The sequence below is a fragment of the Dendrobates tinctorius genome, unplaced genomic scaffold, assembly GCF_039654945.1.
Source record: "Dendrobates tinctorius isolate UK_male_01 unplaced genomic scaffold, ASM3965494v1 ptg000011l, whole genome shotgun sequence".
In the NCBI taxonomy this organism is placed as follows: domain Eukaryota; kingdom Metazoa; phylum Chordata; class Amphibia; order Anura; family Dendrobatidae; genus Dendrobates; species Dendrobates tinctorius.
This window is the reverse complement of record NW_027361679.1, coordinates 36,946,202-36,973,029: the sequence shown is the minus strand read 5'-3', so window position 1 is coordinate 36,973,029 and position 26,828 is coordinate 36,946,202. Positions and strand designations below refer to the sequence as shown.

At 43.5% G+C, this 26,828-nt stretch overlaps 1 protein-coding gene and 1 long non-coding RNA gene across 3 annotated transcripts; both read left to right on the top strand.

Annotated features, from left to right (window-relative positions):
- The first annotated feature begins 1,243 nt into the window (after nucleotides 1-1,243).
- Nucleotides 1,244-10,049, top strand: LOC141099949 (C-X-C motif chemokine 11-like). 2 transcript variants are annotated; one of them, XM_073588080.1, is made up of 4 exons: nucleotides 1,244-1,340; nucleotides 1,460-1,574; nucleotides 3,425-3,517; nucleotides 9,089-10,049. In XM_073588080.1, the coding sequence occupies exons 1-4, from the start codon at nucleotides 1,280-1,282 to the stop codon at nucleotides 9,138-9,140; spliced, it is 321 nt and encodes a 106-aa protein (XP_073444181.1). In that variant the 5' UTR covers nucleotides 1,244-1,279; the 3' UTR covers nucleotides 9,141-10,049. The 2 variants fall into 2 exon arrangements, 1 of the variants encoding a protein (XP_073444181.1); XR_012234566.1 differs by lacking the exons at nucleotides 1,244-1,340; nucleotides 1,460-1,574; nucleotides 3,425-3,517 and adding an exon at nucleotides 6,800-7,127.
- A 2,069-nt stretch (nucleotides 10,050-12,118) lies between these two features.
- On the top strand, nucleotides 12,119-25,968 carry LOC141099942 (uncharacterized). Its single transcript, XR_012234564.1, has 3 exons — nucleotides 12,119-12,205; nucleotides 23,931-23,976; nucleotides 25,923-25,968. It is a non-coding gene; the product is annotated as an uncharacterized lncRNA (long non-coding RNA).
- The last annotated feature ends 860 nt before the right edge of the window (nucleotides 25,969-26,828 follow it).

Sequence of the window (26,828 nt, the reverse complement as noted above, 5' to 3'; positions counted from 1 at the left end):
GACATCTATGGTTTGATTTTTCTTTTGCCTGTGTTGATCAGATGGGTTGTTGTCAACATCTGGTGAGAATTTCATGTCAATGACACGTGTAGAAATATATTTACATAGAAAATTGGTGACGTGTTCAATATTTATTTCACTGGCTGTATTTACATACATAGCATATATACTGTCCAGCACAACTTACAGTATTAAATTAGGAGGCAGGTACTATCCATCATGGTTGCAATACAGACGTATATGTACAAACAAACTGGTCTCTTGTTGCCCATAGTTCAGGCAGCAGGAATTATCCTGTTGTGTTCTCTTTAAGCTAGAAAGTATGCATTAAACCTGACATTTTATTGCCACGGTTTATTGCAAATATTTATGAAACAAAACAGTAACATAATAGTTTAATAATTGTGCTTAGTGCGTTGCTGTTACTTGCACCAAAAATATTTCCTGCGGACTTGAAATCCGAAAGTGTGTGTTGGGTATTATCTATAGTCGTATCTCAAAAAATTAGAATATCATCAAAAAATTAATTTATTTCAGTTCTTCAATACTAAAAGTGAAACTCCTATATTATATAGAGTCATTACAGACAGAGTGATCTATTTCAAGTGTTTATTTCTGTGAATGTTGATGATTATGGTTTACAGCCAACGAAAACCCAAAAGTCATTATCTCAGTAAATTAGAATACTTTAGAACATCAGCTTGAAAAATGATTTTAAAATCCGAACTGTTTGCCTACTGAAATGCATGTTCTGTAAATGCACTCAATACTTGGTCAGGGCTCCTTTGGCATCAATTACTGCATCAATGCGGCGTGGCATGGAGGCGATCAGCCTATGGCACTGCTGAGGAGCTATGGAAGCCCAGGTTGCTTTGATAGCAGCCTTCAGCTCGTCTGCTGTTTGTAATGACTCTATATAATATGTGAGTTTCACTGTATTGAAGAACTGAAATAAATTAACTTTTTGATGATATTCTAATTTTGTGAGAAGCATCTGTATTTTAATGCTATAGCTTAATAATGCAGTACAATTTGTAAAACTAACCTTCCTGTTCCCTTATTGCTGATCAGCGCAAATGGTTAGCATGGATGGGGAAATTCCAGAGTATCCTGTTTCCCTTTCAGTTTTGATTTCCTATCAATCAGTAGTGTTAAGAAAAATTCCCTCTCCCACAGTACACTCATCAGTGATGCAACACAGAGTATATAAGTATGAAGCAATTCGTTCAGTCTCAGTCTCCGCTTTCCCAGTTAGTAGTGATTCTGCTCTTCAGCCATCATGGTCTACAAGATTGCTGTCATCCTCAGTGTTGTTCTGCTCAATTCTGCTCTTGCACAAGGTATAGTCATTTATACTTCATTATCTTCATATATTTCCATATGTTTAATATAGGTTGATATGATATTGTAATATAAAGTATATACCTTTACTTCCAATAATCCTTTACTTTTTTTCTAGTATCCCGTGGCAAGCGCTGCAGATGTACGGTCGCTGTAGAAAAACTTCAGGTTAAAAAAGTAACACAGCTTGAAATTTTTCCTCCCAGCTCCAAATGCGACAATGAAGAGTATGTGTAAGTTATCTGAGCATACTGTATATATATCGAATTATCTATTTTTAATATAATCTATGAGAGACCATTTTGCTGACTATGTCCGGTGGAAATCTGCTTCATTGATTGCAATGCTTTTCCTATTGCCTCCTGATCACTGGACCAAAAGTCCATTTTTTCCTGGTAGGAAAATGATTTAGAATTGGATTTAAAAAGGTACTTAGAAAACACCGTGTTGTGCTCAAAATGTATCATAATTGCTACTAAACTTCAAACTGCAGGTATTTCTTACATGTGTTTTATGTAAATACTTTTATGCCCCCCAAAAAGACAACCCTATTCTAGGAGTGATACCTTTAGTGGCTAACCAGAAAAAATATATTTGCATCTATTGTACATCATTAAATGTGTTTTAAAATATAGGCAAATAAAAAACAGTCTGAAACTGATCTCAAGGTTTTCCAGTCTTATGCAAATACAACCTTAAAGGGGTTGTCCACTATATCTTTATTTTAACAAGTGGGACATTATTTTGTTGCATTTCCTAATATGTACGTGACGTATTACAGGCTCTCCTCCTGCACTTGCAAGACTGTACAGACCTCCTGTTCTGAAACTGGGTACTGATAGAGGAGTGTGTGACCAGACCTTGCCATCAGCCTTCATCAACTGAAAGCCAAATTTCTTATGTGCTGTGTTTTTCAATTGGATGAGGCTGGCCACATGCTCCTTCATCTGCAAGTCATTTTGTGGACGAGGGAGATGTGCAGTCTGCGAGGAAAGCTGTAGTAAGAAGTGCAAGAGTAGAACAGTCAAATAAGAAATAAAGGGAATTTGTCAGTAGGTTTTTGCTATGTATACTGAGGACAGCATGAAGTAGGGTCTGAGCTGAGACACTGGTTCCTGGGATGTGTCATTTATTGGGCTGTGTGCTGTTGTTTCCATACAGTGAGTGTTTTATCAGCAGGAGAATATCACTATGGGACTAGCTGCCCCTGTGCATCCTGGTCCAACTCCGCCCCACCACTGATTAGCAGCTTTCTGTCAACAGACAATGTATACAGAAAGCTGCGGTGTGGGAGGGGTTAGCTTCTTGAGCTCAGCTATATGCTACATCTAAAAACTCTGATTGTATCTTAACTGTTGCACCAAGTAAACTAAGTGATACATCTCTGGAATCAGGATCTCTGTCCCTAAATTATGCTGCTCTCAGATGAGGTAGCAAAAACCTGGTGTCAGATTCCCTTTAAGTGGACAACTCTCTTTATGGTTTTAGTAAAATTGTAGCTTCTCACCTAATCAAATGGTAGGTGATGATTTAGTTTGGAATCACAGGACAACCCCACTTGAGATTTTCTTGCTAGAATCCAGCCAAGCGTGCCCACTGACGATCTATTCAATGTGTATGGCAATGACATAAATAGCCAAATACTGCATTTAGCTGTAGGTGCTAGTCCCACAGAAGCGCACATTCTCTGTCACTGCTCCATTCCCTCATTCTCATGATTGATCAGGGTTCTAGCAGTGAGGGTCTCCATGACCAGCAAAGTACAAATCTTGTTACAACCCTTTCGTGTACTGTATTAATAAAAAGCTCTACAGCTTAGTACTACATGCTCTGTGTGTAAGTTCCTCACCCTTGGTGTAGATTTCTGTTTGCGGTGAGTGTAGACTAGAGTCTACATCCCGATGCAGCAAATGTGTTCCCACACAGTCCTGCTCTAAGCTGAGAAGTGGATGCACTGGATCTAGTTTAGGAAATCCTCTGTGAGCTAAATACATCAATGGCTGCAGAAATCTCACTCAGATGTAGTTGGGCTATTTGAGAAGAACATTTTTAACCATTTTAATTTTCTTTTCATTCATTCCAGTGTTGTCCTGAAAAACTCCAAAAAGAAACCTTCTACAAAGTGTGTGAATCCTAATATTGCAGAAGTAAAAGCTATCCTAAAAGGAAAAAATAAGTAAGCATTTACTTTACAAAAGAAGGACTTCTATTGAGTCAATCCTGATATTGTCCTAGTCAAAATTGTAGTTTTCAATAGAAGTTCTAGGAATGGGCAGAGACACACTAGTGATTAAAAAATGGTCTGATTTTCATGCAGGAGAGTCGGACAAGCGTAATGTAATTGTCAGGCGAGTGTCATGCGTTTTTTTGTGCAAGTGCAATCAGATTTTTCACACCTAGCCTCCAATTTACATCCGAACGCAGTGCGATTGCTATCAGACTGCAATGCGATTTTAACATGAGCTTGCACATAGAGCACTTCTCTGTCATTCACACATCGTTTTCAAACTAAATATTCTTCAAAACACATATATATATATATGTAAAAGAAATAGTGGTGGTTCTCCAGCGATCAGTCCAATGGTGGGGTAAAATATAACTTTTATTTTTCCATTAGACAGGTTACAGATTTCTTCAGTGACAATTTTGCCTATGGTCAATCCCTTTTGGGCAACATGTTTCAACACTACATGTGTCTTCCTCCAGGTCCGAGTGAGGAATGAATCAAAACCGCATATATAGTATGAGGCCAGGGAAAAACACCACAGAATTTCTGGGTGTTACCCTTTCCAGAAACTAGCTGGTGTGTATAGGAGATTCCAAGTTGATTTAGTTCAGCCAAATTAACCCTATAACCAGCAGTAACCCTTTGCGGTGTTGTTCCATCCCCAAGGACTTAGCCAACATGAAAAAGGCAAATGATTAAAATCAATATTAAAAACAAATAAAATAAAATCAATCGATACCTATAAGATACAGAGATTTGTATGAAACATTCAGATATGCCACAGCACAAGAATAGTTAATATTAGAATTATTTGATACTGGATTAATTACTGTTATTATGAAACCATTATTGTAGTATCACCATTTATGGTTAATATTGCGTTATCAAGTCCATACGGCTATTCAAACCGCACGGCACTCGAGTTTCCAGTAAAAAAATCCACTTGCTTTCCCTTGCCAGGATTTGTTCATGTAAATTGCCCCCCCCGGTGGGCTTGGACACTTTCTCTATTCCTTTGACGGAGAAAGATTTTAGATCTCCATTATGTTTGTTAGCAAAATGCCGTGAAACTGCAGAGTATCCTGCCAGAGGTAAATTAACCGCATCGGACAAGTGTTTACGGATGCGTTTTTTCAGAGGGTTCATAGTACAACCTACATACTGAAGTTGACAGATGTTACAATGAATCAGATAAATAACATTATCCGTATTACAATTTATAAAACTGCGTATTGGAAACTTTTTTATTTTTACAGGAGGCAAATTTTTTATGTTTTGTGGCATATTGGCAACATTTGCACACGTTAGCTCCACATTTGTGGAAACCAATGGTACTGAGCCAGTTTTTCTTTTGATCTCGTTCCAAGTCCACAAATAAGCTAGGAGATAAAAGGTTTTTTAGTGTAGTCGCTCTTTTTGGCACAAATCGGACTGTGTGATTGTCCAAAATCTTTCTGAGAATTGTATCTTGTTGTAAAATAGGTAAATATTTCCGTATGATATTAGTGATCTGATTGAATTGTGGACTGTACCCCGTGGTGAATGTAATGATATTATTTTTGGTTTTATTTTCAGAGGTTCTATGTAATTTTTCACTTGAAGCAACAAAATTTCTCTTAAGCCATAATTATTGCATGTTTGAGAATAGGTATTTTTCGCAGATCAGCGATGTGAGTATGGGGGCAAAATTTTCCCCTTCACTCGCTAATATCGTAATGGCGACCTAGGAAGAGAACTTTATCTACATATCTTCAAAACCATTCGGAGCAAATCTGGTGTGGATGGGAAGATATATTGATGATCTGGTCTTTGTTTTAAAAGATATGGAGGATGATGCCCAGCTTTTCCTTGAATATTTAAACAATGATTATAATCTCCAATTTACTGGTTTTTCTGAGAAGACACATATTGATTTTTTAGATGTAACATTTGTTGCTAATATTGAGGAAAATAGGGTATTGGTGCTTCCTTACCGAAAACCAACTGCTTCAAACAGTATACTGGCAGCCACATCTTGCCATCCCCCACATGTCATCAGAAACGTACCTGTTGGTGAGCTCATCAGGATTAAACGCAATAGTTCTGATGACTCTACATACATAAGTGAGAGTAAGAAAGTTTGTAGCAGATTACAAAATCGTGGTTACCCCAAGTGGTGTTTGGAAAGAGCTGAATCTATTGTTGGTAGCATCAGCAGAGATTCTTTACTTCAACATAAATGTAAGGAAAATAAAACCAAAAATAATATTATTACATTCACCACGGGGTATAGTCCACAATTCAATCAGATCACTAATATCATATGGCAATATTTACCTACTTTACAACAAGATACAATTCTCAGAAAGATTTTGGACAATCACACAGTCCGATTTGTGCCAAAAAGAGCGACTACACTAAAAAAACCTTTTATCTCCTAGCTTATTTGTGGACTTGGAACGAGATCAAAAGAAAAACTGGCTCAGTACCGTTGGTTTCCACAAATGTGAAGCTAAGGTGTGCAAATGCTGCCAATATGCCACAAAAGATAAAAAATTTGTCTCCTGTAAAAATAAAAAAGAGTTTCCAATACGCAGTTTTATCAATTGTAATACGGATAATGTTATTTATCTGATTCAATGTAACATCTGTCAACTTCAGTATGTAGGTTGTACTATGAACCCTCTGAAAAAACGTATCCATAAACACTTGTCCGACGCGATTAATTTACCACTGGCAGGTTACTCTGCAGTTTCATGGCATTTTGCTAATAAACATAATGGAGATCTAAAATCTTTCTCCTTCAAAGGAATAGAGAAAGTGTCCAAGCCCACCGGGGGGGGCAATTTACATGAAAAAATCCTGGCAAGGGAAAGCAAATGGATTTTTTTACTGCAAACTCGAGTGCCGTGCGTTTTGAATTGCCGTATGGACTTGATAACGCAATATTAAACATAAATGGTGATACTACAATAATGGTTTCATAATAACAGTAATTAATCCAGTATCAAATAATTCTAATATTAACTACTCTTGTGCTGTGGAATATCTGAATGTTTCATACAAATCTCTGTATCTTATAGGTATCGATTGATTTTATTTTATTTGTTTTTAATATTGATTTTAATCATTTGCTTTTTTCATGTTGGCTAAGTCCTTAGGGATGGAACAACACCGCAAAGGGTTACTGCTGGTTATAGGGTTAATTTGGCTGAACGAAATCCATTTGGAATCTCCTATACACACCAGCTAGTTTCTGGAAACACCCAGAAATTCTGTGGTGTTGTTCCCTGGCCTCATACTATATATGCGGTTTTGATTCATTCCTCACTCGGACCTGGAGGAAGACACATGTAGTGTTGAAACATGTTGCCCAAAAGGGATTGACCATATGCTAAATTGTCACTGAAGAAATCTGGAACCTGTCTAATGGAAAAATAAAAGTTATATTTTACCCCACCATTGGACTGATCGCTGGAGAACCACCACTATTTCTTTTACATGCAAGGATTTATCCCAATCTGTTTCCGTGCGAACTGCTACCACAGGCTGGACTTATTCCTGGGTTTTCGTCAAAGCGGTGAGCTGGCTGTGCCAAAAAATCTTTTTTTCATATATCTAGGCAAATTAATTGGAACAGCACCAGAAAATACCTTACTAGTGCGCACGCTTCCCCAACCAACAAACAATTGGCATGACAAGATACAAAGCAAAAAACCGGGAAACCGCACATAAATTAAAAAAGTGAACTTTAATGCCCAATGGCGTTAAAAAAATGTTTTTTTTAATTGATGTGCTGCTTCCCTGTTTTTTGCTTTGTGTGTGTGTGTGTGTATATATATATATGTACACACACACACACAAATATACTGCTCAAAGAAATAAAGGAAACACAAACAGCCTGTTGCAAATGGAAGTGTTCCCTTTATTTTTTTGAGCAGTGTATATATATATATATATATATATATATATATATATATATATATATACTAGCTGAAGAGCCCGGCGCTGCCCGGGCATAGTAACTAACTGTGGTTAGTTACAACAAATTATAATTATCATCCATCCTATAGTCCAGTGCCCATATACCCATCATACATATCCACCATCCCATAGTCCTGTGCCCATATACCTGTCATACATATCCGCCATCCCATAGTCCCGTGTCCATATACCCGTCATACATATCCTCCATCCCATAGTCCCGTGCCCATATACCCATCACACATGCTCCATCCCATAGTCCCATGCCCATATACCCATCATCCATATCCTCCATCCCATAGTCCAGTGCCCATATACCCATCACATATCCTCCATCCATAGTCAACCATTATGACATCATAATGAGCGGCGGGGCTTGATGACATCAGCGTCGCCATGACAACCATTGTAACATCATAATGAGGGGCGGGGCTTGATACGCACACACTGTTTCCCCATTATGTAGTTAGGGGCATTATGACATCATGATGAGGGGCGGGGCTTGACGCACACACACTTTTTCCCCATTATGTAGATAGGGGCAAAATTGTTTGGTGAATTGGAACGTGCGGGGTTAAAATTTCACCTCACAACATAGCTTAGGACGCTCTCGGGGTCCAGACGTGTGACTGTGCCAAATTTTGTGGCTGTAGCTGCGACGGTGCGGATGCCTATCCCGGACATACTGTACACACACACACACACACACACACACACACACACACACACACACACACACACACATACTTTGAGCTTGATATATCTTTATTTTGCACAGAGATAGTAGAATAGCTGTTAATTCATTTGTCAACTTCTGTAAAATCATTACATTGGCTTTTCAAAGGACATGAGTGCAATTTTTTTTTATTTTTTTCCAGCCCGATCTTGATCCGATCAGAGCTGGAAAAAAAAACGCAGATGAAGACACCATCATAGATTAACATTGGTACGAATTCAATCCGATTTTTTTTTATCGGATTGAATTCATCTGATCTCATCGCTAGTGAGCATGAGCCCAATGTCTTCTGTGCCTGTGTATATTGCATGAGTGCTCTCTTATGTGTATACTTTACTTGGTATGACTGCATACTATGGGAATCTACGGTCACCAGAGCATCAGATGATTCTGCAGCGAGCCAAGGCTTGGCACAATAATGAGCCCTAGTTAGGTTAGAAATGCTACAAAGTTCATCAGAAGACATCCCAGTTTGGACTGGACATTGGAGCCAATTACTTGCCACTAAGATATAACCTCTTCGAATTGATTCACATTTAGCCTATTAGACATAATCAAGTGATATATTTTACAGTAGCCCCCCTCCCCCCCAAAAAAAATAAATAAATTAAAAAAAATCATATGCTCTGGTGGGTCCAGGAAAATTCCTTCTGAGCCAGCAGACAGTCCATGAACATATGACAAAATATTTAAATATTCTAGCAAGTACTATATACACTCTGAGCTCCATTCCTAATGATTTAACCTCTAAATGTGCTGTTTTTACCTGTAAATCTTTGTAGCTAGGTGTGTTTCTTAAAATTGTGTTTTTGTTTCTTTAGGAAAACCAAACATATTAAAGTTATCAGGCACCCCACGGCAAATGGAAAATAACTGAGGACCTATTCTTTCATGGATTCGGGGGAAAAAAAGCTATAAAGTCTAATTTTAGATAGCATGTCTATCTCTTTTGCCAATAGGGATATTTCCATACACACACTCCCATGAACGGGCGCAAACGCAGGAATTGTCCAGCGTTATGGTGCAAGTCTGCAGTCAATATGTCACTATATGTGCACTGTGTGCTGTGAAGATTCTTCGGTGCTGGCGTTGGGAGCGAGCGATCATGTGGCCACAAGTATGTGATTTACAGACTTCCGACCACATTCTAGCTAGACTTGCACTGCTTCGCTCAATACGCTTTCACTGAGCGAGGATACACATCTAGTCGGTACTAAACCGCATGTATGCAAATCACATCCTTGCAGTCACATGCCCATTGCTCCAGAAATTCACAAGTGACCCATCCAATAGAGTGACTGCAGACTTATACCCTAAGACCAGACAACCGATTTAAGTTCCAAGTGCAAAATCTCATAAATATTAAGTTACATTTTCAAGATCTTGTTTTGCTTGCAGCCATTCAAAACTGTCTTGTTCTAAGGCAAAGTGATGATATCTGAACTGTGACAAGCTACATAATTGTATGCCTGTCACGTGATCAAATCAGATTTGATAGCTTAGAAATAAACAACTATATATTTTTTTCAATGAAAGCAATTAGATATCTTTGGAACTGCAAGAAATTGATACAGAAAATATAATGAAAAACTGGATCACTTCTCATTTGATTGTTTAGTTCACCCCAACGTTCTCTCGCAAAACACACCATGTGCAAAATGTATATATGTATATATTCCACATGTAAAGTTTTTATTACAAATTGTAAATATCTTACTGTTGAACATGTTTGATTTTAAATTATTCCAAAAAGTGATAAATAAATCTTTTAATTCCAAGAAACTGTCTGATTTTTTTGCATTGCCTTAGGGATAAAGTTTTTCACGAGAAGCAGACAATTGTTAAATTTTGAGTAGGAGAGTACTGTAATCTATAATATAAGATAACACATGGGATTTCTAATTACTTCTAAGAACTTTGTTAAAATAACATAAATTAGGAATAAAGTTAAAACATTCACACAGGATAAAAAGTCACATTAATTCATGCAGAAAAAAATGGCTTAAATAACGTTTACAGAAATAGGCCGGAGTCACACTAGAGAGAAATACGGACGAGTGGTATGCGATAAAAAAATCACATAGCACTCAGACCAATGGCAGCTCCCATCATGCGTTTTTTTCTCGCCCGTATTATACGTGCGGAGGAAAGCACAGCATACTGCGATTTGCATCGTATTACGGCCGAGACTCGCCAATGCAAATTTATGGGGGGCGAGAAAAAAAATGGATTACACACAGACCATGCGTGTGACTTGCAAGAAATACACACCCTGGTGTCCTTTAGAAAAGCTGGCAATTCAGTGAATCACAGTCAAAATCACACTGACAGGTTAAAATAGAATAGATAGAATACATGTATACACATAGTATAGGTGTATATATATATGTCATTGACACACACACACACATATATTTATATTTCATGGAGATATAGATAGCAGAATAGGTTAAAATTCGATTGTCGACATCTGTAAAATCATTACAGAACCCCACAGGATTTGAGACATGGTTTACATATAGTAAACCATTGCATATCCATTAGATTTATTTATGTCCCTCACTAATAATGTTAGTAGTATATGTGTGTTAAATTTTGGCGCGGTAGGTATTAAATTAAAGGATTAATTCACGGAAAAAACTGGCGTGGGCTCCCGCCCAATTTTCTTGCTAGAGAGGGCATGCTAGTGAATGAGGGCAGAGATTAATAGCCTACAGAGGGACCATTGTTTTTGGGCCCGCCCCCCCGGCTAAAAAAAGATCTTCCCCCAGCCATCTCAGAAAAGGCGCATCTGTAAGATGAGCCAATTCTGGCACTTACACTCTGTCTTCCCATTGCCCTGTAGCAGGTGGCATATGGGCTAATAAGGGGTTAATGTCACCTTGCTATTGTAAGGTGACATTAAGCCTTGTTAATAACGGCGAGATGTCAATAAGACACCTATCCATTATTAATCCACTTGTCTGAAAGGGTTAAAAAAAATGCACACAATAATAATAAAGACTTTTAATTAAATAAACACACTTTTTTGCCATCTTTATTACACTCCCAATCCTATCAAAGCCATTGTTCTCCTGTTAAAAAAAAAAAAAAGCAATATCCCATACCTATCCGCCGTACAGTCATGTTCCACGCTGCAATCCATCTGAAGGGGTTAAATAGTTTACAACAGGGAGCGGTCGCTAATGAGACCGGCCCGGCTGTAAACTGTCATGGAATATGACGTAAGCCTTATTGTTCACTCATGCACACTGAGCTCTGCTATATCTGCTTGGGACCTGCCAGGCATGCTGCAGATGTGACCCTCCTCTCTCTGCCTACTTGCATAATCCTATACTCCTTCCCCCCCTTTCTCAGGAATGTGTGTAATTCTAGCTCCACCCCCTCCTTCCTGCCTGAAACTGGGAAACTGAAAGTTAAAAGCCCTGAAACACTTGTTTCCTTTGTCCTAGGAGAGGGTTAATTTAGGATCAAATTATAACAACGCTGAAAAGCCATAGAAACACAAAACTTACACTTTTGAATGGGTACCGGCAGAACCATACTCCAGTGAATTTTCTAAGCTCAGGGACCAGCAGAATCCAAGTAGTGAATTACTAATTAACTGAGGCACCTAGGCAAGCCATGTTTTGATTTAAATGAACAGCAACGTCATGCTGAGAAAAATGATACTTTTGTCGTCTATCTACGAGGTTCCCTCCCTGAGATATGAAATTAATATGGTTTTAGTAATTTTTAAGTCTTTGCCAAAAGGGGAGTGCAGTTCATAGCTCCACCAACTCAGTGATGTCACAAGCAGAGGGTATATGATCAGGAACCTCAGTCTGAGGTTATTCAGATCTGGGGGAGACAGCGCATACCATCCATGCTGTGGGCTGAATACTTGCCTTTGGGAACTTCTCCTCCCACCACATAGCTTACCATGGACTGAGATATCTGTAAGTGTTTATTTTCACCTTTAATCCTTCTTTATTTTGTAATTGCCTGTACATTCTATAATTGTCTCAATTTGTGACATCTTTTTGTATATTTGTAAACACTGCCCACTTTTTGGAATAAAATATATAAAACTACTAGATTAGTTTTCCTTGCTCTAATATGTTATCCCACCACCTCCATGCTAAATTAAGCCAACGCTACTGATCAGGTGGCTCCTGACACAATCTTAATTAGAACCAGGAGCTGGTGGTGGAGTAGTGTGTTCTGAGCTTTTGGGATAGACCATGGCAGCGACGGAGTTTGATAAGTGTATATCCCGGCTGGGACCGGGATTAGTCATCTTCCTCACTGCAGCCTTCCCATTAGCCCGTACACGAAGACGGGGCCCGTCTGGCGACTACTTATCCTAGGTGCAGTTCCCTGACTGACCTGATGGTAAGGGAGGGCGCAGGAGAGCTGCAAGTTCCAAACCGGAACTGGAAAGTGGGATATAATCCCCTAAAAAGGGAACTGGGGGCACCCAAACACCCCCGGTTCGTACCAAATTGAATTACAGAGCGGGAGGGACGAGAAATCCCCCCTGTAATGCATAACATATTGGTGGTAGGGGTGGGATATACATAAATCCCTGCTGAAGAAAAACTGTGGGCAACCAAACAACCCCAGTTTGTGACATAAACCACGGAGGAATGACTGAGAAGCTGCCTGTGCAGCCTCCCCACCTGATCTAATCCTATCCTGTGTGATACTGACTGCTGAACCGTGTATCTAATCCTATCCTGTGTGTTACTGTCTGCTGAACCGTGTATCTAGTCCTCTCTTCTGTGATAATGACTGCTGAGTCATGTATCTAATCCTCTCCTGTGTGATACACAGCTCAGCAGAAAGTATCTGATCCTATCCTGTGTGATACTGTCTGCTGAGCCGTACATCTAATCCTATCCTGTGTTACTGACTGCAGTGCTGTGTATATAATACCATCCTGTGTGATACTGTCTGCTGAGCTGTGTATCTAATCCTATCCTGTGTGATACTAAGCTGTGTATCTAATCCCATCCTGTTATACAGTCTGCTGAACTGTGTACCTAATCCTATCCTGTGTGCTACTGAGTGGTGACCTGTGTATCTAATCCTATGTGATCCTGGCTGCTGAACCTTGTATCTAATCCTATCCTGTATGTCAGGGTTTCCCAACTCCAGTCCTCAAGGCACACCAACAGAACATGTTTTCAGGATTTCCTTAGTATTGCTCAGGTGATAATTGCTTCACCTGTGCAATACAGAGGAAATCCTGAAAACATGATCTGTTGGTGTGCCTTGAGGACTGGAGTTGGGAAACCCTGCTTGTATGTTACTGTCTGCTGAACCGTGTATCTAATACTATCCTGTGTAACACTGACTGCTGAGCCGTGTATCTAATCCTATCCTGTGTAATACTGTCCGCTGAGCCATGTATCTAATCCTATCCTGTGATACTGTCTGCTGAGCCATGTATCTAATCCTATCCTGTGTGATACTGACTGCTGAGCTGTGTATCTATTCCTATCCTGTGTAATACTGGGCTGTGTATCTAATCATATCCTGTGTGATACTGGGCTGTATATCTAATCATATCCTGTGTGATACTGGGCTGTATATCTAATCCTATCCTGTGTAATACTGTCTGCTCATGTATCTAATCCTATCCTGTGTGATACTGGGCCATGTATCTAATCCTATGCTGTGTGATAGTCTGCTGAGTCATGTATCTAATCCTATCCTGTGTGTCACTGTCTGCTGAGCTGTGTATCTAATCCTATCCTGTGTGATACTGGGCCATGTATCTAATCCTATGCTGTGTGATAGTCTGCTGAGTCATGTATCTAATCCTATCCTGTGTAACACTGTCTGCTGAGCTGTGTATCTAATCCTATCCTGTGTGACACTGTCTGCTGAGCTGTGTATCTAATCCTATCCTGTGTGACACTGTCTGCTGAGCTGTGTATCTAATCCTATCCTGTGTGATACTGACTGCTGAGCTGTGTATCTAATCCTATCCTGTGTAATACTGTCTGCTGAGCCATGTATCTAATCCTATCCTGTGATACTGTCTGCTGAGCTGTGTATCTAATCCTATCCTGTGTGATACTGGGCCATGTATCTAATCCTATGATGTGTGATAGTCTGCTGAGTCATGTATCTAATCCTCTCCTGTGTGATACACTGCTCAGCAGACAGTATCTTATCCTATCCTGTGTGATACTGGGCTGTGTATCTAATCCTATGCTGTGTGATGCAGTTTTCTGAGCCATGTATCTAATCCTCTCCTGTATTATACTGTCTGCTGAGCAGTGTATCTTATCCTATCCTGTGTGTTACTGTCTGCTGAGCCGTGTATCTAATCCGATTCTGTGTGATACAGTCTGATGAGCTGTGTATCGAAATGCATCACCAGAAAGATCATCAGTACATGAATACATCACCAGAACCACTATCAGTACATTAATGTGTCACCAGAACCACAGCCAGTAAAATAAGTACAACATCAGTACCATTATTTACATAAATATGGCACCAGAACTGTAAGGCCTCTTTCACACTTCCGTTTTTTACAATCAGTCACAATCCGCCAGGTTTTGAAAAAAAACGGATCCTCAAAATTTTTTTGAGGATCCGTTTTTTTCCCATTGACTTGCATTAATGGCGGATTGTGACGGATTGCTGTCCGTTGCATCCGTTTTTTGTGAGGATCCGCCAAAAGTTGCTGTCCGTCACCATCCTCAAAAATTTCAAAACGGAGCTTGTAACGTTTTTTTTCCTCTGGCGGATCCTGCAAACACTGATTTAACCCGAATTTCTTTATGGGTGCCGGACAAAAAAAAAAAAAATTCTCTCTCTCTCTCTCTCTCTCTCTTGCTGTATATATATATCACCAGTCCAGGCCGGGAATATACAGTGTATATATATTTATATAATTGCCTTGTAATATTTTCATTTCCTGTTCTGTCCAGATGTTACCCATAATTCCAAGCGGAGGAAGTTCACCGACCGCCATATTGGGACACCCAAGTGATGGGCATCTCAATATGGAAACTCCTGCTGGTATCAACCTATTGCGCAGGACCACCAGCGGAACACCTTCGCACCACACACACACACACACTCTATACGCCATACGCAACACACTCTCACACTCACGCAGCCTCTTGCACGGAACACCGTCACACTGCACCTGCACAAATTCCGCACAGGCACTGTGAATCATTTGGCTGATCCCAGCGGCAGATGCGCGACGTATCTACAGGCAGAGGATGCCAATCACATTAAAGGGGTTTTCCCACGAACGAAAGTTCATTTTAAAAATTGTCTGTGTCTGACCGTGTACAGAGCATACCACATCTCCTGGGCAGGGGAGGAAGCAAAAGACAATACTGACATTACAGCAGGAGATCACAGAGGATTCATTTTGTGAGGTAAAATATTTCACTGTTTTTTAACAATATTTTACCTCATAAAATGTATCTTCTACGATCTCCTGCTGTAATGTCAGTATTGTCTTTTGCTTCCTCCCTTGCCCAGGCTGTGGTATATTCTGTACACAGTCACAGGGGTGAGGGTATGTTTCTGCTGCATTGTACAGTACTTTTATCTTCTATGGAAAATGAAAACAGCAGTGCACATGCTGCTGATTTTTCCGCGCAGATTTGCTGTGGTTTCAAGTCCACAGCATGTCACTTCTTTGTGCGGAATCCGCAGCGGTTTTATATCTGCTCCATTGTACAGGTGTCAATCCGCAGGGGAAAACCACAGGCTAATCCGCAGATAAACTGCAGGTCTTTTGACCTGCGGATTTACCTGCGGGATTTGCCAAATCAGTGCGGAAAAATCCACAGTACAATCCGCAACGTGTGCACTTACCCTGAGAGAGACAGAGCACAGGGGGAGACAGCTCAAACAGGACAGCACACGAGGGGAGAACACATTACAGGAAAGCAAGAGACAGCAGACAAGGGGGATAGCACATGGGGTAGACAGGTCAAAGAAGAGAGCACAGACGGGAGAAGTCAGCACATGGGGAAAGAGAGAGTGGATAGGTGGGTGAAGATATGGGGGGAGAGATTCTTATTGCTGCAAAGCTTGCCCCCATCGTGACATTACCGCTCTCCCAATGCGATAGCATCGGGTCTCCATCTAGTACATATATATACTGTACATAGCTCCCAAGCATCCCGATTCCCACGGGCCAGTCCCATTTTTCACACACCCCTCCCGCGTCCCACCCGGGACGCTATTTTTCCCGCATTGCACTGAGCCGTCACACGCCCCCATAAACCGACACCATCCTCGCCCTCCCAGATAGACTCACCGCAGCCTGCTGGGCTGTGTTCTGTGCGCACAGGACCTGTGAGAGTGGAGGAGATGGGCCACATGATCCGGAGTGAAGATGCTGCAGGAGAGGAGTGACTACAGGACCTGTGATGAGGTCACATGAGGGGAGGAGTCAGGAGCCACATGATCAGGGGCATCTTGTCTGTTTGCACTCTGCAGGACTCTGCTGTGCTGGTTGTCATGGTGCTGGCTGAGGTAGTTTCTGTGTGGGGTCAGGAGGGGTTTACAGTGTGGATGTAGCAGAGCCGTGTGTGTACGAGGTGTATGGTGCGGAGCCGTGTGTGTACGAGGTGTATGGAGCGGAGCCATGTGTGTATGAGGTGTACGGAGCGGAGCCACGTGTGTATGAGGTGTTCGGAGCGGAGCCGCGTGTGTATGGGGTATGTGGAGCTGTGTGTGTACGGAGTGGAGCCATATATGTACTGGATGTATGGAGCGGAGCCAAGTGTGTACGAGGCATACAAAGTGGGTTTTTCCCACGGACACAGGAGTATACTGTGGAGCCCCGAGGAGCACTTTAAAACTCACACATGACGTTCCACTGGAAGTGATGTGCTGGAAGCTGACCAGAAATGAGGTAATTTCATGAGAAGATTGTGACGGAACCAGGAATGTTTCAGATCCATCACCATGTCCTCCTCCGTCAGCGTGAACAGCAGGATCGCCTTGGAATCAGGGATGCCGGCCATGTGAGGGAATCATGATATTTCCTGCATCGGGAGGCTGAGGTGGGCATTACAATGGGAGCCGGGCTGCTATAGTATCTTTATAGAATCTTTCTTTTTCTTTCATCTCATTGGGGGACACAGGAACCGTGGGTGTGTGCTGCTGTCACTAGGAGGTTGACACTATGCATGAAAAAAAAGTTTACTCTGCCTCTGCAGTATACACCCCTCCGACCAGCTGTAGGACAATCAGTTTTGCTTAGTGTCAGCAGGAAGTGGACAGAGGTCTCTCGCAGACCCATGCCTACCTCAATGTGCGTCGTTCCTTTTCAGGTAACCATGAAGGGATACAGAGTAGATATGCTACATCTGTATTCCCACACCAGGATCATGAATATGGCGTGTACTGCCACCCCGTATCCTCATGAATCCCGTGGGCAGGACCCTATCCCCTAACACAGGACTCGTGTTCAGGTGGCAGCTGCTGGTCCTGACCTTCGTCTCCCATCACTCACCCACCAGAACCTCATGATCGAGAGAGATGCCCTGCAGAAAAGGTTTGGGACAGCAATCTTTTCATGCAGGTAAACCGACCCCTGTTACAGGATGAACTGGAGGTAAGAGGGTGCAGCGTTGTATGATCTCATCACCAGCCGCTCTGGCTGAATGTGACCGCTCCAGTCAGCACTCGGGCTTGCAGCCCATGGCTCTATACTTAGTTTAAGAGCCAACACTTACTTTCAAGCAAGCGGTGCAGTGCGGTTCCAGCCTCCTCCTGTGGCAGCGTTATGGCACTGGGCGCCAACAGGAGCCCAGCATGGCCGACGCCAGATTCCTGCCCCCGGCTTCCTCTTCCTGTACCAGCGCCATCTTGGTGCTCCAGGAGGCCAGAGCAGGGCCCCGCCCACCACTTCTGGGTGAGGATTTCATAAGGCTTCTAGGCAGCGGCAGGGCTGTTCACCTCGCGCTCTCTCTCATCAGCCTTTGGGCGGCAGCTGCAGTGGGGACATAGGTCATGAGTATGTGACTACTGCACTACAGGTTGCTCCCTCACTCCGCTCTCTACCACCGACGGTCGGCACCAGGTAAAACCTGTCTGTATGCCCAAGGGAGAGCAGTCCCGCTCCTCATCCACTTCAGTGACCTTGGTCAAATATTTTGTATGTACCAAATGCAATATCAGGCAGTCCTCGCCACTCTGCTCAGATTGCAGCAGACCTACGGCGTCACCTACGCTAGAGAGCAGGTGCAGCCCCCCCGCTTTGCCTGTCAGAGCTCCCACATTACCCCTGGAACAGGAGGAAGCCACCTTGCCTACCGCCCAGGGGCCATCCATCGCCATGGGAGACAGCGAGTGTCCAGGATGGACCTCTTCCTTATCTAAGTCCGTGGCCGACCTTACCAAGGTATCACAGACCTTGGTAACGGTGCCTAACAGATTGCCACTTCAGACTCCAGTGGACACAGGAGCACCAAAGGAGCATTCTAGAGGCCGTAAAAGGTTTAGACAGGACCACCAACCCAGGTCCCCTTCTCACTCCATCTCACCGCCAGAATTCCTCTGGCCATCTGCCTCCTCCCGGTCCTCATCCCCGGAATCAGGCGAGGCATTATCAGAGACACACTCAGAGGAGGGTTCTGAGTACGGGCCAGAACAGTCCCAGGTCAAGGATATGGTTCAGGACCTCATTGCCGCAGTCTGAGACTTTTAACATTGGGGACACCACATCAAAACCTAATGATCAGGCTTTTTCAATAAAGTGTCATAAGTCCCCCTCTAGGGTCTTCGCCTCCCACAAGGATTTTGAGGAAGTGTTGGCCAGGGAAAGGGAAAACCCAACCAGGCGGTTTCAGAGAGGGAATTGTTTTGGGATTCTATATCCCTTCCCTCCAGATCTCACCACCAACTGGACCGCCTCCCCTTCGGTGGACCCACCAGGTCCTCCCACTCGCCAGTGGGGCAGCCCTAAAAGATCCCAATGATAGGAGGATAGAATCCCTGGCAAAATCCGCCTTTGAGGCAGCAGCCGCTACATTGTGTTCAGCCTTCTCCTCAGCCTGGGTAGCTAAGTCTATTACAGAATGAGCCAAACAGCTTAGACAGGGCATCTTGGCCGGGGCACCACCAGCAGAACTGGCGGAGTTCGCAGATCAAATCTCTCATGCCGGGAGGTATGTGGTATCAGCAGCCCTGGATGCTGTGTCTTGCACAGCTCAAGCATCCAGTAACATGGTAGCCGTTCGGCGGACGGTCTGGCTAAAGGCTTGCCAGGCTGATTTGTCCTCAAAGAAATCACTGACCAATCTGCTGTTTCAGGGCACCCGGCTCTTTGGGTCAATCTTAGATTAAATCATTAAGGATGCAACGGGGGGGCACAAGCTCCCTTCTCCCTCAGGCCAAACCAAGTCGATATGTTTTCAAACGTAGGGCTCAGCCCTTTCGACGTACCCCAGCGACAGGCACTTATGCTCTGGGCTCGCAGAGGTCGCAAGCACCGAGAGATAGGAGGAAGGTATCATTTCGGGCCTCCCGTCATGGCATTCCTGCAGTTACAACAGCAGAGCTACCAGGTCAGGGCCGGGCAGAGCCACTTCAGCCTGACGCCGGCAGGGAGTCCAATTCCCTTCCCAGTACCTCTCCCAGAATAGGAGGCCGCCTTCTCCTCTTCAGAGATGTCTGGCAGAATTCAGTAGAGGATAACTGGGTAAAGGAGGCAGTATCAACAGGATGCAAGATAGACTTCAACGCGCTTCCGCGAGATCGCTTCTTTCTATCACAGCCACCAAAAGACGCTGCTATAGCTCTAGGTTTTTTGCTGCAATCGACTCTCCTCAATGCAGGAGTAATCGTCCCTGTTCCCGAGCAGGAACGTTTTGCCAGCTTTTTCTCAAACCTGTCTGTGATACCAAAACAGGATGTCTCAGTTCGTCCCATACTAGACCTCAAAAGGCTAAACAGATGGGTCCGCTTACGCCATTTCAGGATGGAATCGATTCGGTCGGTAATTACGTCTATGGAGGATCAGGAATTCCTATGTTCCATAGATATCTGGGACGCCTACCTACACGTCCCCATTTTTCAGGGGCATCAGAGGTTTCTGCGTTTTGCTGTTCAAAAGCAGCATTTCCAGTTTTTGGCCTTGCCATTTGGGCTGGCAACAGCCCCCAGAATTTTTACTAAGATTTTGGCAGCGATGGTAGCTATATTAAGGGTCAGAGGCATAATATTGGTACCATATCTCAACGATATTCTCGTCAAGGCGCCCTCCTTCGCTCAGGCCCAGGAAAATCTAGCGGTAGTTTTAAACACGCTGTCCCGGTTTGGTTGGATCAAACAGGGAGAAATCCCACCTAATGCCAACACAACGCCTAGAATTCTTAGGAATGGTAATCGACACCCGCCGCTCAAGGGTCTTTCTCCCAGAAAGAAAGTGAATTACCCTCCAGCAGGGAGTTTGTTCTCTGTTGAAATTCTGGCTTCTATCCTTTCACGCTGCCATGAGAGTCCTGGGAAGAATGGTGGCAGCTTCAGAGGCAATACCCTTTGCCCTGTTCCGTTCCAGGATACTGCAGAGGAACATCCTCCTTCAGTGGGACAGGTCCATCTCTTCGCTGGATTGCCCATTCCGCCCTTCCATTCAGACCAGGGAATCCCTCAAGTGGTGGCTGATCTCCCCCCTTGTTCATCTGAGACTGCCTTTTCCCCCTGTCCACTGGCAGGTAGTAACTACAGAAGCCAGTCGGGCTCCTGGGCTGGGGTGCGGTATTCGCCACCTGACTGCCCAGGGACGATGATCGAGGCAAGAATCCTTACTATCAATCAACATTCTAGAACTGAGGGCGGTCTTTCTAGCACTTCTACATTGGGAAAGATATCTCAACAACCAGCCAGTCTGGATTCACACGGACAATGCCATGGCAGTGGCATACATCAATCACCAAGGGGGAACCAGAAGTCCCCCGGGCACTGGCCGAGGTATCCAGAATCTTCAACTGGGCAGAAACCGCAATTCCGGCAATTTTGGCAGTTTACATTCTGGGCACAGACAACATGGCCGTCGACTTCCTCAGTCGGGAGGGGCTCGCGGCAGGGGAATGGTCCTAACACCAGGAAGTGTTCCATCAGATATGCTAGCTATGGGGGACTCCAGATGTGGACCTCCTGGCATCGCGACAGAACAGAAGGGTCCAACAGTTTGTCTCAAGATACCGCGATCCTCTAGCAATAGGGGTCGACGCGCTGGTCATTCCCTGGACACAGTTGAGACTCCCTTACCTGTTCCCTCCCCTTCCTCTCCTGCCCAGACTGCTAAAGAAGATCAAGGCGGAAGGGGTGCTGGTCATATTGATCGCCCCATACTGGCCCAGGAGGGCCTGGTTCACCGAAATTATCAATCTTCTCACAGGCACCCCCTGGAGACTCCCTGACAGACCACATCTCCTGGCTCAAGGGCCGTTTTACCACCCGAATTCTTGGCTGCTCAATTTGACGGCATGGCCGTTGAAACCACAATAATGAGAGCAGCGGGTTTTTCGGACCGAGTCATTAATACAATGATCCAGGCAAGGAAGCCTTCCTCTTCCAGGGTCTATTATCGAGCGTGGAAGGCCTATTTTGGCTGGTGTGAGTCTAATCACGTCACACCTATGCTCTGTCCTAGCTTTTCTCCAGGCAGGGTTAGATGGCGGTGTGGCCCTAAGTTCCTTGAAAGGCCAGGTATCTGCTCTCACTATTCTTTTTCAAAAAAATTTGGCCTCCTGCTTACAGGTTGACCTTTCTGCAAGGAGTAGCACATGCGGCTCCTCCTTACAGATCCCCTGTGGCTCCATGGGATCTTAACTTGGTCTTGGAAGCCTTGACAGGTTCACCCTTTGAAACCCTACAGGAAGCTCCCATGTCTTTGTTGTCCTGGAAGGTGGTATTTCTCGTAGCCATCACCTCTATTAGGCGGGTTTCAGAATTAGCGGCATTGTCCTGTCGCCCTCCATTCCTAATTATGCACCAGGACAAGGTTGTTTTGCGGCCTCCTTTCTTCCCAAGGTGGTATTGGCCTTCCACCTGAACAAGGATATAATCCTTCTGTCATTTTGTCCCGCTCCAACCCATCCTCTGGAGCGTTCTTTGAATAAGCTAGACCTGGTCAGGGCGATAAGGATCTATCTGGCCAGGACCGCTCCCTTCAGGAAGGCGGACTCGCTCTTTTTTTATGCCCAAAGGGGTGAGAAGAGGCTTACTGGCCTCTAAGGCAACAATTGCCCGCTGGATCAGAATGGCAATTCTGGAAGCCTACCGGGTAAAGGACAGGGTTTCCCCTGCTGGGGTCAAGGCTCATTCTACCCGGGCGGTGGGCGCCTCCTGGGCGGTACACAACAGGGCATCAGCCATGCAGTTGTGCAAGGCTGCCACATGGTCGTCCGTGCATACCTTTTCAAGGTTCTGTAAGGGCCATACCTATGCTTCAGCGGACGCCAGCCTAGGCAGAAGAATCTTGCAGGCGGCAGTGGTGAGTTCTCCGACCTGAAGGAAGTTTCTGTCTTTTCCCACCCCAGGAACTGCTTTTGGATGTCCCACGGTTCCTGTGTCCCCCAATGGGATGAAAGAGAAAACAGGATTTTGGTTGTTTACCGTAAAATCTATTTCTCAGAGTCTTCATTGGGGGACACAGCTCCCTCCCATGATTTTATTACGTGTAATGAATACATGATGACTTACATGATGATGTCTCCTCCTACTGCTTTTTTCACTAACTGGTTGTCCTGCAGCCAGTCGGAGGGGTGTATACTGCGGAGGCGGAGTTAGCTTTTTTTTCATGCATAGTGTCAACATTCTAGTGACAGCAGCACACACCCATGGTTCCTGTGTCCCCCAATGAAGACTCTGAGAAACAGATTTTACAGTAAGCAACCAAAATCCTGTTTTCTTAATTTCTTTCTCTCTGTTTCTTTCTTTGTTCTTTCTTTCTCATTCTCTGTTCTGTCTTTCCCTCATTTTCTTTCTCTCTCTCTCTCTGTTCTTTCTCTCTCTAATCTTTCTTTTTTTCTTTCTCTGTTCTTTCTTTCTCTGTTCTTTCTTTCTTTTGCTCTGTTCTTTCTTTCTCTCTATTCTTTCTTTCTCTCTTTCCTCTTTCTTTCTTTCCTCTTTCTTTCTCTCTATATCTCTGTTTTTTCTTTCTTTCCCCTCTCTTTCTTTCTCTGTTCTTTCTTTCATTTTTTTTCTTTCTTTCCCCTCATCTTTCTTTCGCTCTCCCTTTGTTCTTTTTTTCTGTCCCCTCTTTCTTTCTCTGTCTTTTATTCTCTGTTCTTTCTCTCTCGCTCTCCTCTCTCTCTCTATTTTCTTTTTTCTCTCTCTCTCTGTTTTCTTTCTTTCGTTTCCTTAGTACCAGTCAGTGTGCCCACAGTACCAGCCACTGTGCCCATAATGCCAGCAACTATGCCCCCAGTACCAGTCAGTGTGATCAGCAGTGCTAAACGGGTGCCGTTGGGTGTGATTAGTCACAAAATGGGTGTGATCAGGGCATGGCCTAATATTTGCAGCATCACGCCACAGCCTTTGTCCCTCTTTCCCTTCTTCAAAAGTTGGGCGGTATCATACTGGATACTTTATTAGGATTTATTTATTTTGATATTGAGCCTCTGTTTTTTTCTATCACATTATTCTAATAAGAGATTTATATTGTGTTGCCCCCCACAGATCTGAGTTTACCACCATCAGATGATGGTCTGGACAGTACCACCTGGTAAGACACTTGTCTCCTCCATTACTAAGTACATGATGGGGATTAATGATTAACGGTGGCTCATTACCTGTTACATTTATTCCACAGCTCTGATTACATCATTATTGTTGATGATGATGATGATTCCAATAGGGCAGGAACTTCCACATATACTATATACTCGTGTATAAGCCGACCTGTGTATAAGCCGATCCCCCCCCCCCCCTAATTTTGCCACAAAAAACTGGGAAATCTTATTGACTCGCGTATTAGCCTAGGGTTAATGGTGGTCCAAGAAGATGCTCCATAGATAAAAAACCCCCATATGCTGCCCCATAAGATGCTCCATAAATACCCCCATAATATGCTGCTGCATAAGGGTTAATGCTGCCCCATAAGATGCTCCATAAATACCCCAATAATATGCTGCTGCTCAAGGGTTAATGCTGCCCATAAGATGCTCAATAAATACCCCCCATAATATGCTGCTGCACAAGGGTTCCTGCTGCCCCATAAGATGCTCCATAAATACCCCCCATAATATGCTTCTGCACAAGGGTTAATGCTGCCCCATAAGATGCTCTATAAATACCCCCCATAATACACTGCTGCACAAGGGTTAATGCTGCCCGATAAATATCCCCCATAATATGCTGCTGCACAAGGGTTAATGCTGCCCCATAAGATGCTACATAAATATCCCTTATTTGCTGCTGCAACTGCTGCAATTAAAAAAAAAATGACATACTCACCTCTCCGTCGCTGGGGGCCAGGTGCCAGTGTCCTGAGCCCCTGGCACCGTGATAGTTACCGGCCCCTGTTCCATCGCCGTCCACCGCTGTGTCTCCTGGGTCTCTGCAGTGACATCTTCTCTGCAGCCCCTGCTTCTCCATCGGTCGTCTGCTTCCTGGATTCAGCAGTCACATGGTACCGCTCATTAAACTCATAAATATGAGCATATTCATGAGTTTAATGAGCGGTACCACTTGACCGCTGAACGCAGGAAGCAGACGACTAAGGGAGAAGCAAGGGGGCTGCAGAGATGAGCCAGGAGGGGGTGAGTATGATCTCTGACACCCCCGCTCCCCCTCCCTCGCCCACCCCCGGTATATGACTCGCGTATAAGCCGAGATGGGGATTTTCAGCCCCAAAAAATGGGCTGACAATCTCGGATTACACACGAGTACTTACGGTAATAGTAAGTTTTCATTTCTAGATAACACTGAATTTTCTGTACTGTCACAGATCATTTCCAAATGTAACAATTAAACGTAAATTATATATGTCTGTGCATTTTAGAGGTAATCCTATTTTGCGCATCCTTGATAGATGTGGGTCCTGTGTCTCGGACACTTCCATATTATGAGAACAAGTCACCGCCATGTTGACTTATGGCCATTGTTGCCCGTAGAGAATTTATTACAGATGTGCAATACATTTTGCTTGTGTCTTTTTGGAAATCCAATAGACATCAATGGAGAAAGCCCTGCACAAGCAATCCCACATCTTCATTAAACCCAATGGAGGCTACCATGAATCAGCAAATGAGGTGATAGGACCTCTAGTGTTATTTTACATGAAGGCCTCAGAGAATGGACCCCTACCATTTGAGGGTCCACCCTCCGGCCATTGAGGACATGTTCACTTCTGATCTTATACTGAGCGCATACAACATTAATAAGGATATATTACCTGGCCAACAGGTGGGAAGACATCTGTGAAAATTTATGGGCCCTGTTGTTGTTGAACCCCCATTATAATTGTAGAACCTGATCACAATGGATGATCCTGTGGATTTCTGGTGGTCTGGTCTGCTACGTGTTCTGCTCTGGTCAGAACCCATATTCATAGTCTTATTAGTTCTCTACACTATATTTATAGACCCCTCTCTAGTATGGACCTGCATACTAACATGTCTGATTTGAACCTTATAAAAAGTATTTTCACTCCTCCATATTTCTGTACAGATAATTTACCATCTGATAGCGAGGAGAGCTCTGCTACAGAGGAGAGGTGAGTTATGCCAGGTGCATCTACCTCTATATAAAGCCATGAACTCTATAAGATGTTTCCTGTGGATTTACAGTGCATTGCAAAAGTATTCGGCCCCCTGGAACTTTTCAACCTTTTCCCACATATCATGCTTCACACAAAGATACCAAATGTAAATTTTTGGTGAAGAATCAACAACAAGTGGGACACAATTGTGAAGTTGAACGAAATTTATTGGTTATTTTAAATTATTTTGGAAATTCAAAAACTGAAAAGTGGGGTATGCAATATTATTCGGCCCCCTTAACTTAATACTTTGTTGCGCCACCTTTTGCTGCGATTACAGCTGCAAGTCACTTGGGGTATGTCTCGATCAGTTTTGTACATCGAGAGACTAAAATTCTTGCCCATTCTTCCTTGGCAAACAGCTCGAGCTCAGTGAGGTTTGATGGAGATCGTTTGTGAACAGCAGTTTTCAGCTCTTTCCACAGATTCTCGATTGGATTCAGGTCTGGACTTAGAATGGCCAAGTCAAACACCTGGATACATTTATTTGTGAACCATTGCATTGTAGATTTTGCTTTATGTTTGGGAACATTGTCTTGTTGGAAGACACATCTCCGTCCCAGTCTCAGGTCTTTTGCAGATTCCAACAGGTTTTCTTCAAGAATGGTCCTGTATTTGGCTCCATCCATCTTCCTATCAATTTAACCATCTTCCCTGTCCCTGCTGAAGAAAAGCAGGCCCAAACCATGATGCTGCCACCACCTTGTTTGACAGTGGGGATGGTGTGTTCAGGGTGATGAGCTGTGTTGCCTTTACGCCAAATATATCATTTGACATTGTTGCCAAAAAGCTCGATTTTTGGTTTCATCTGACCA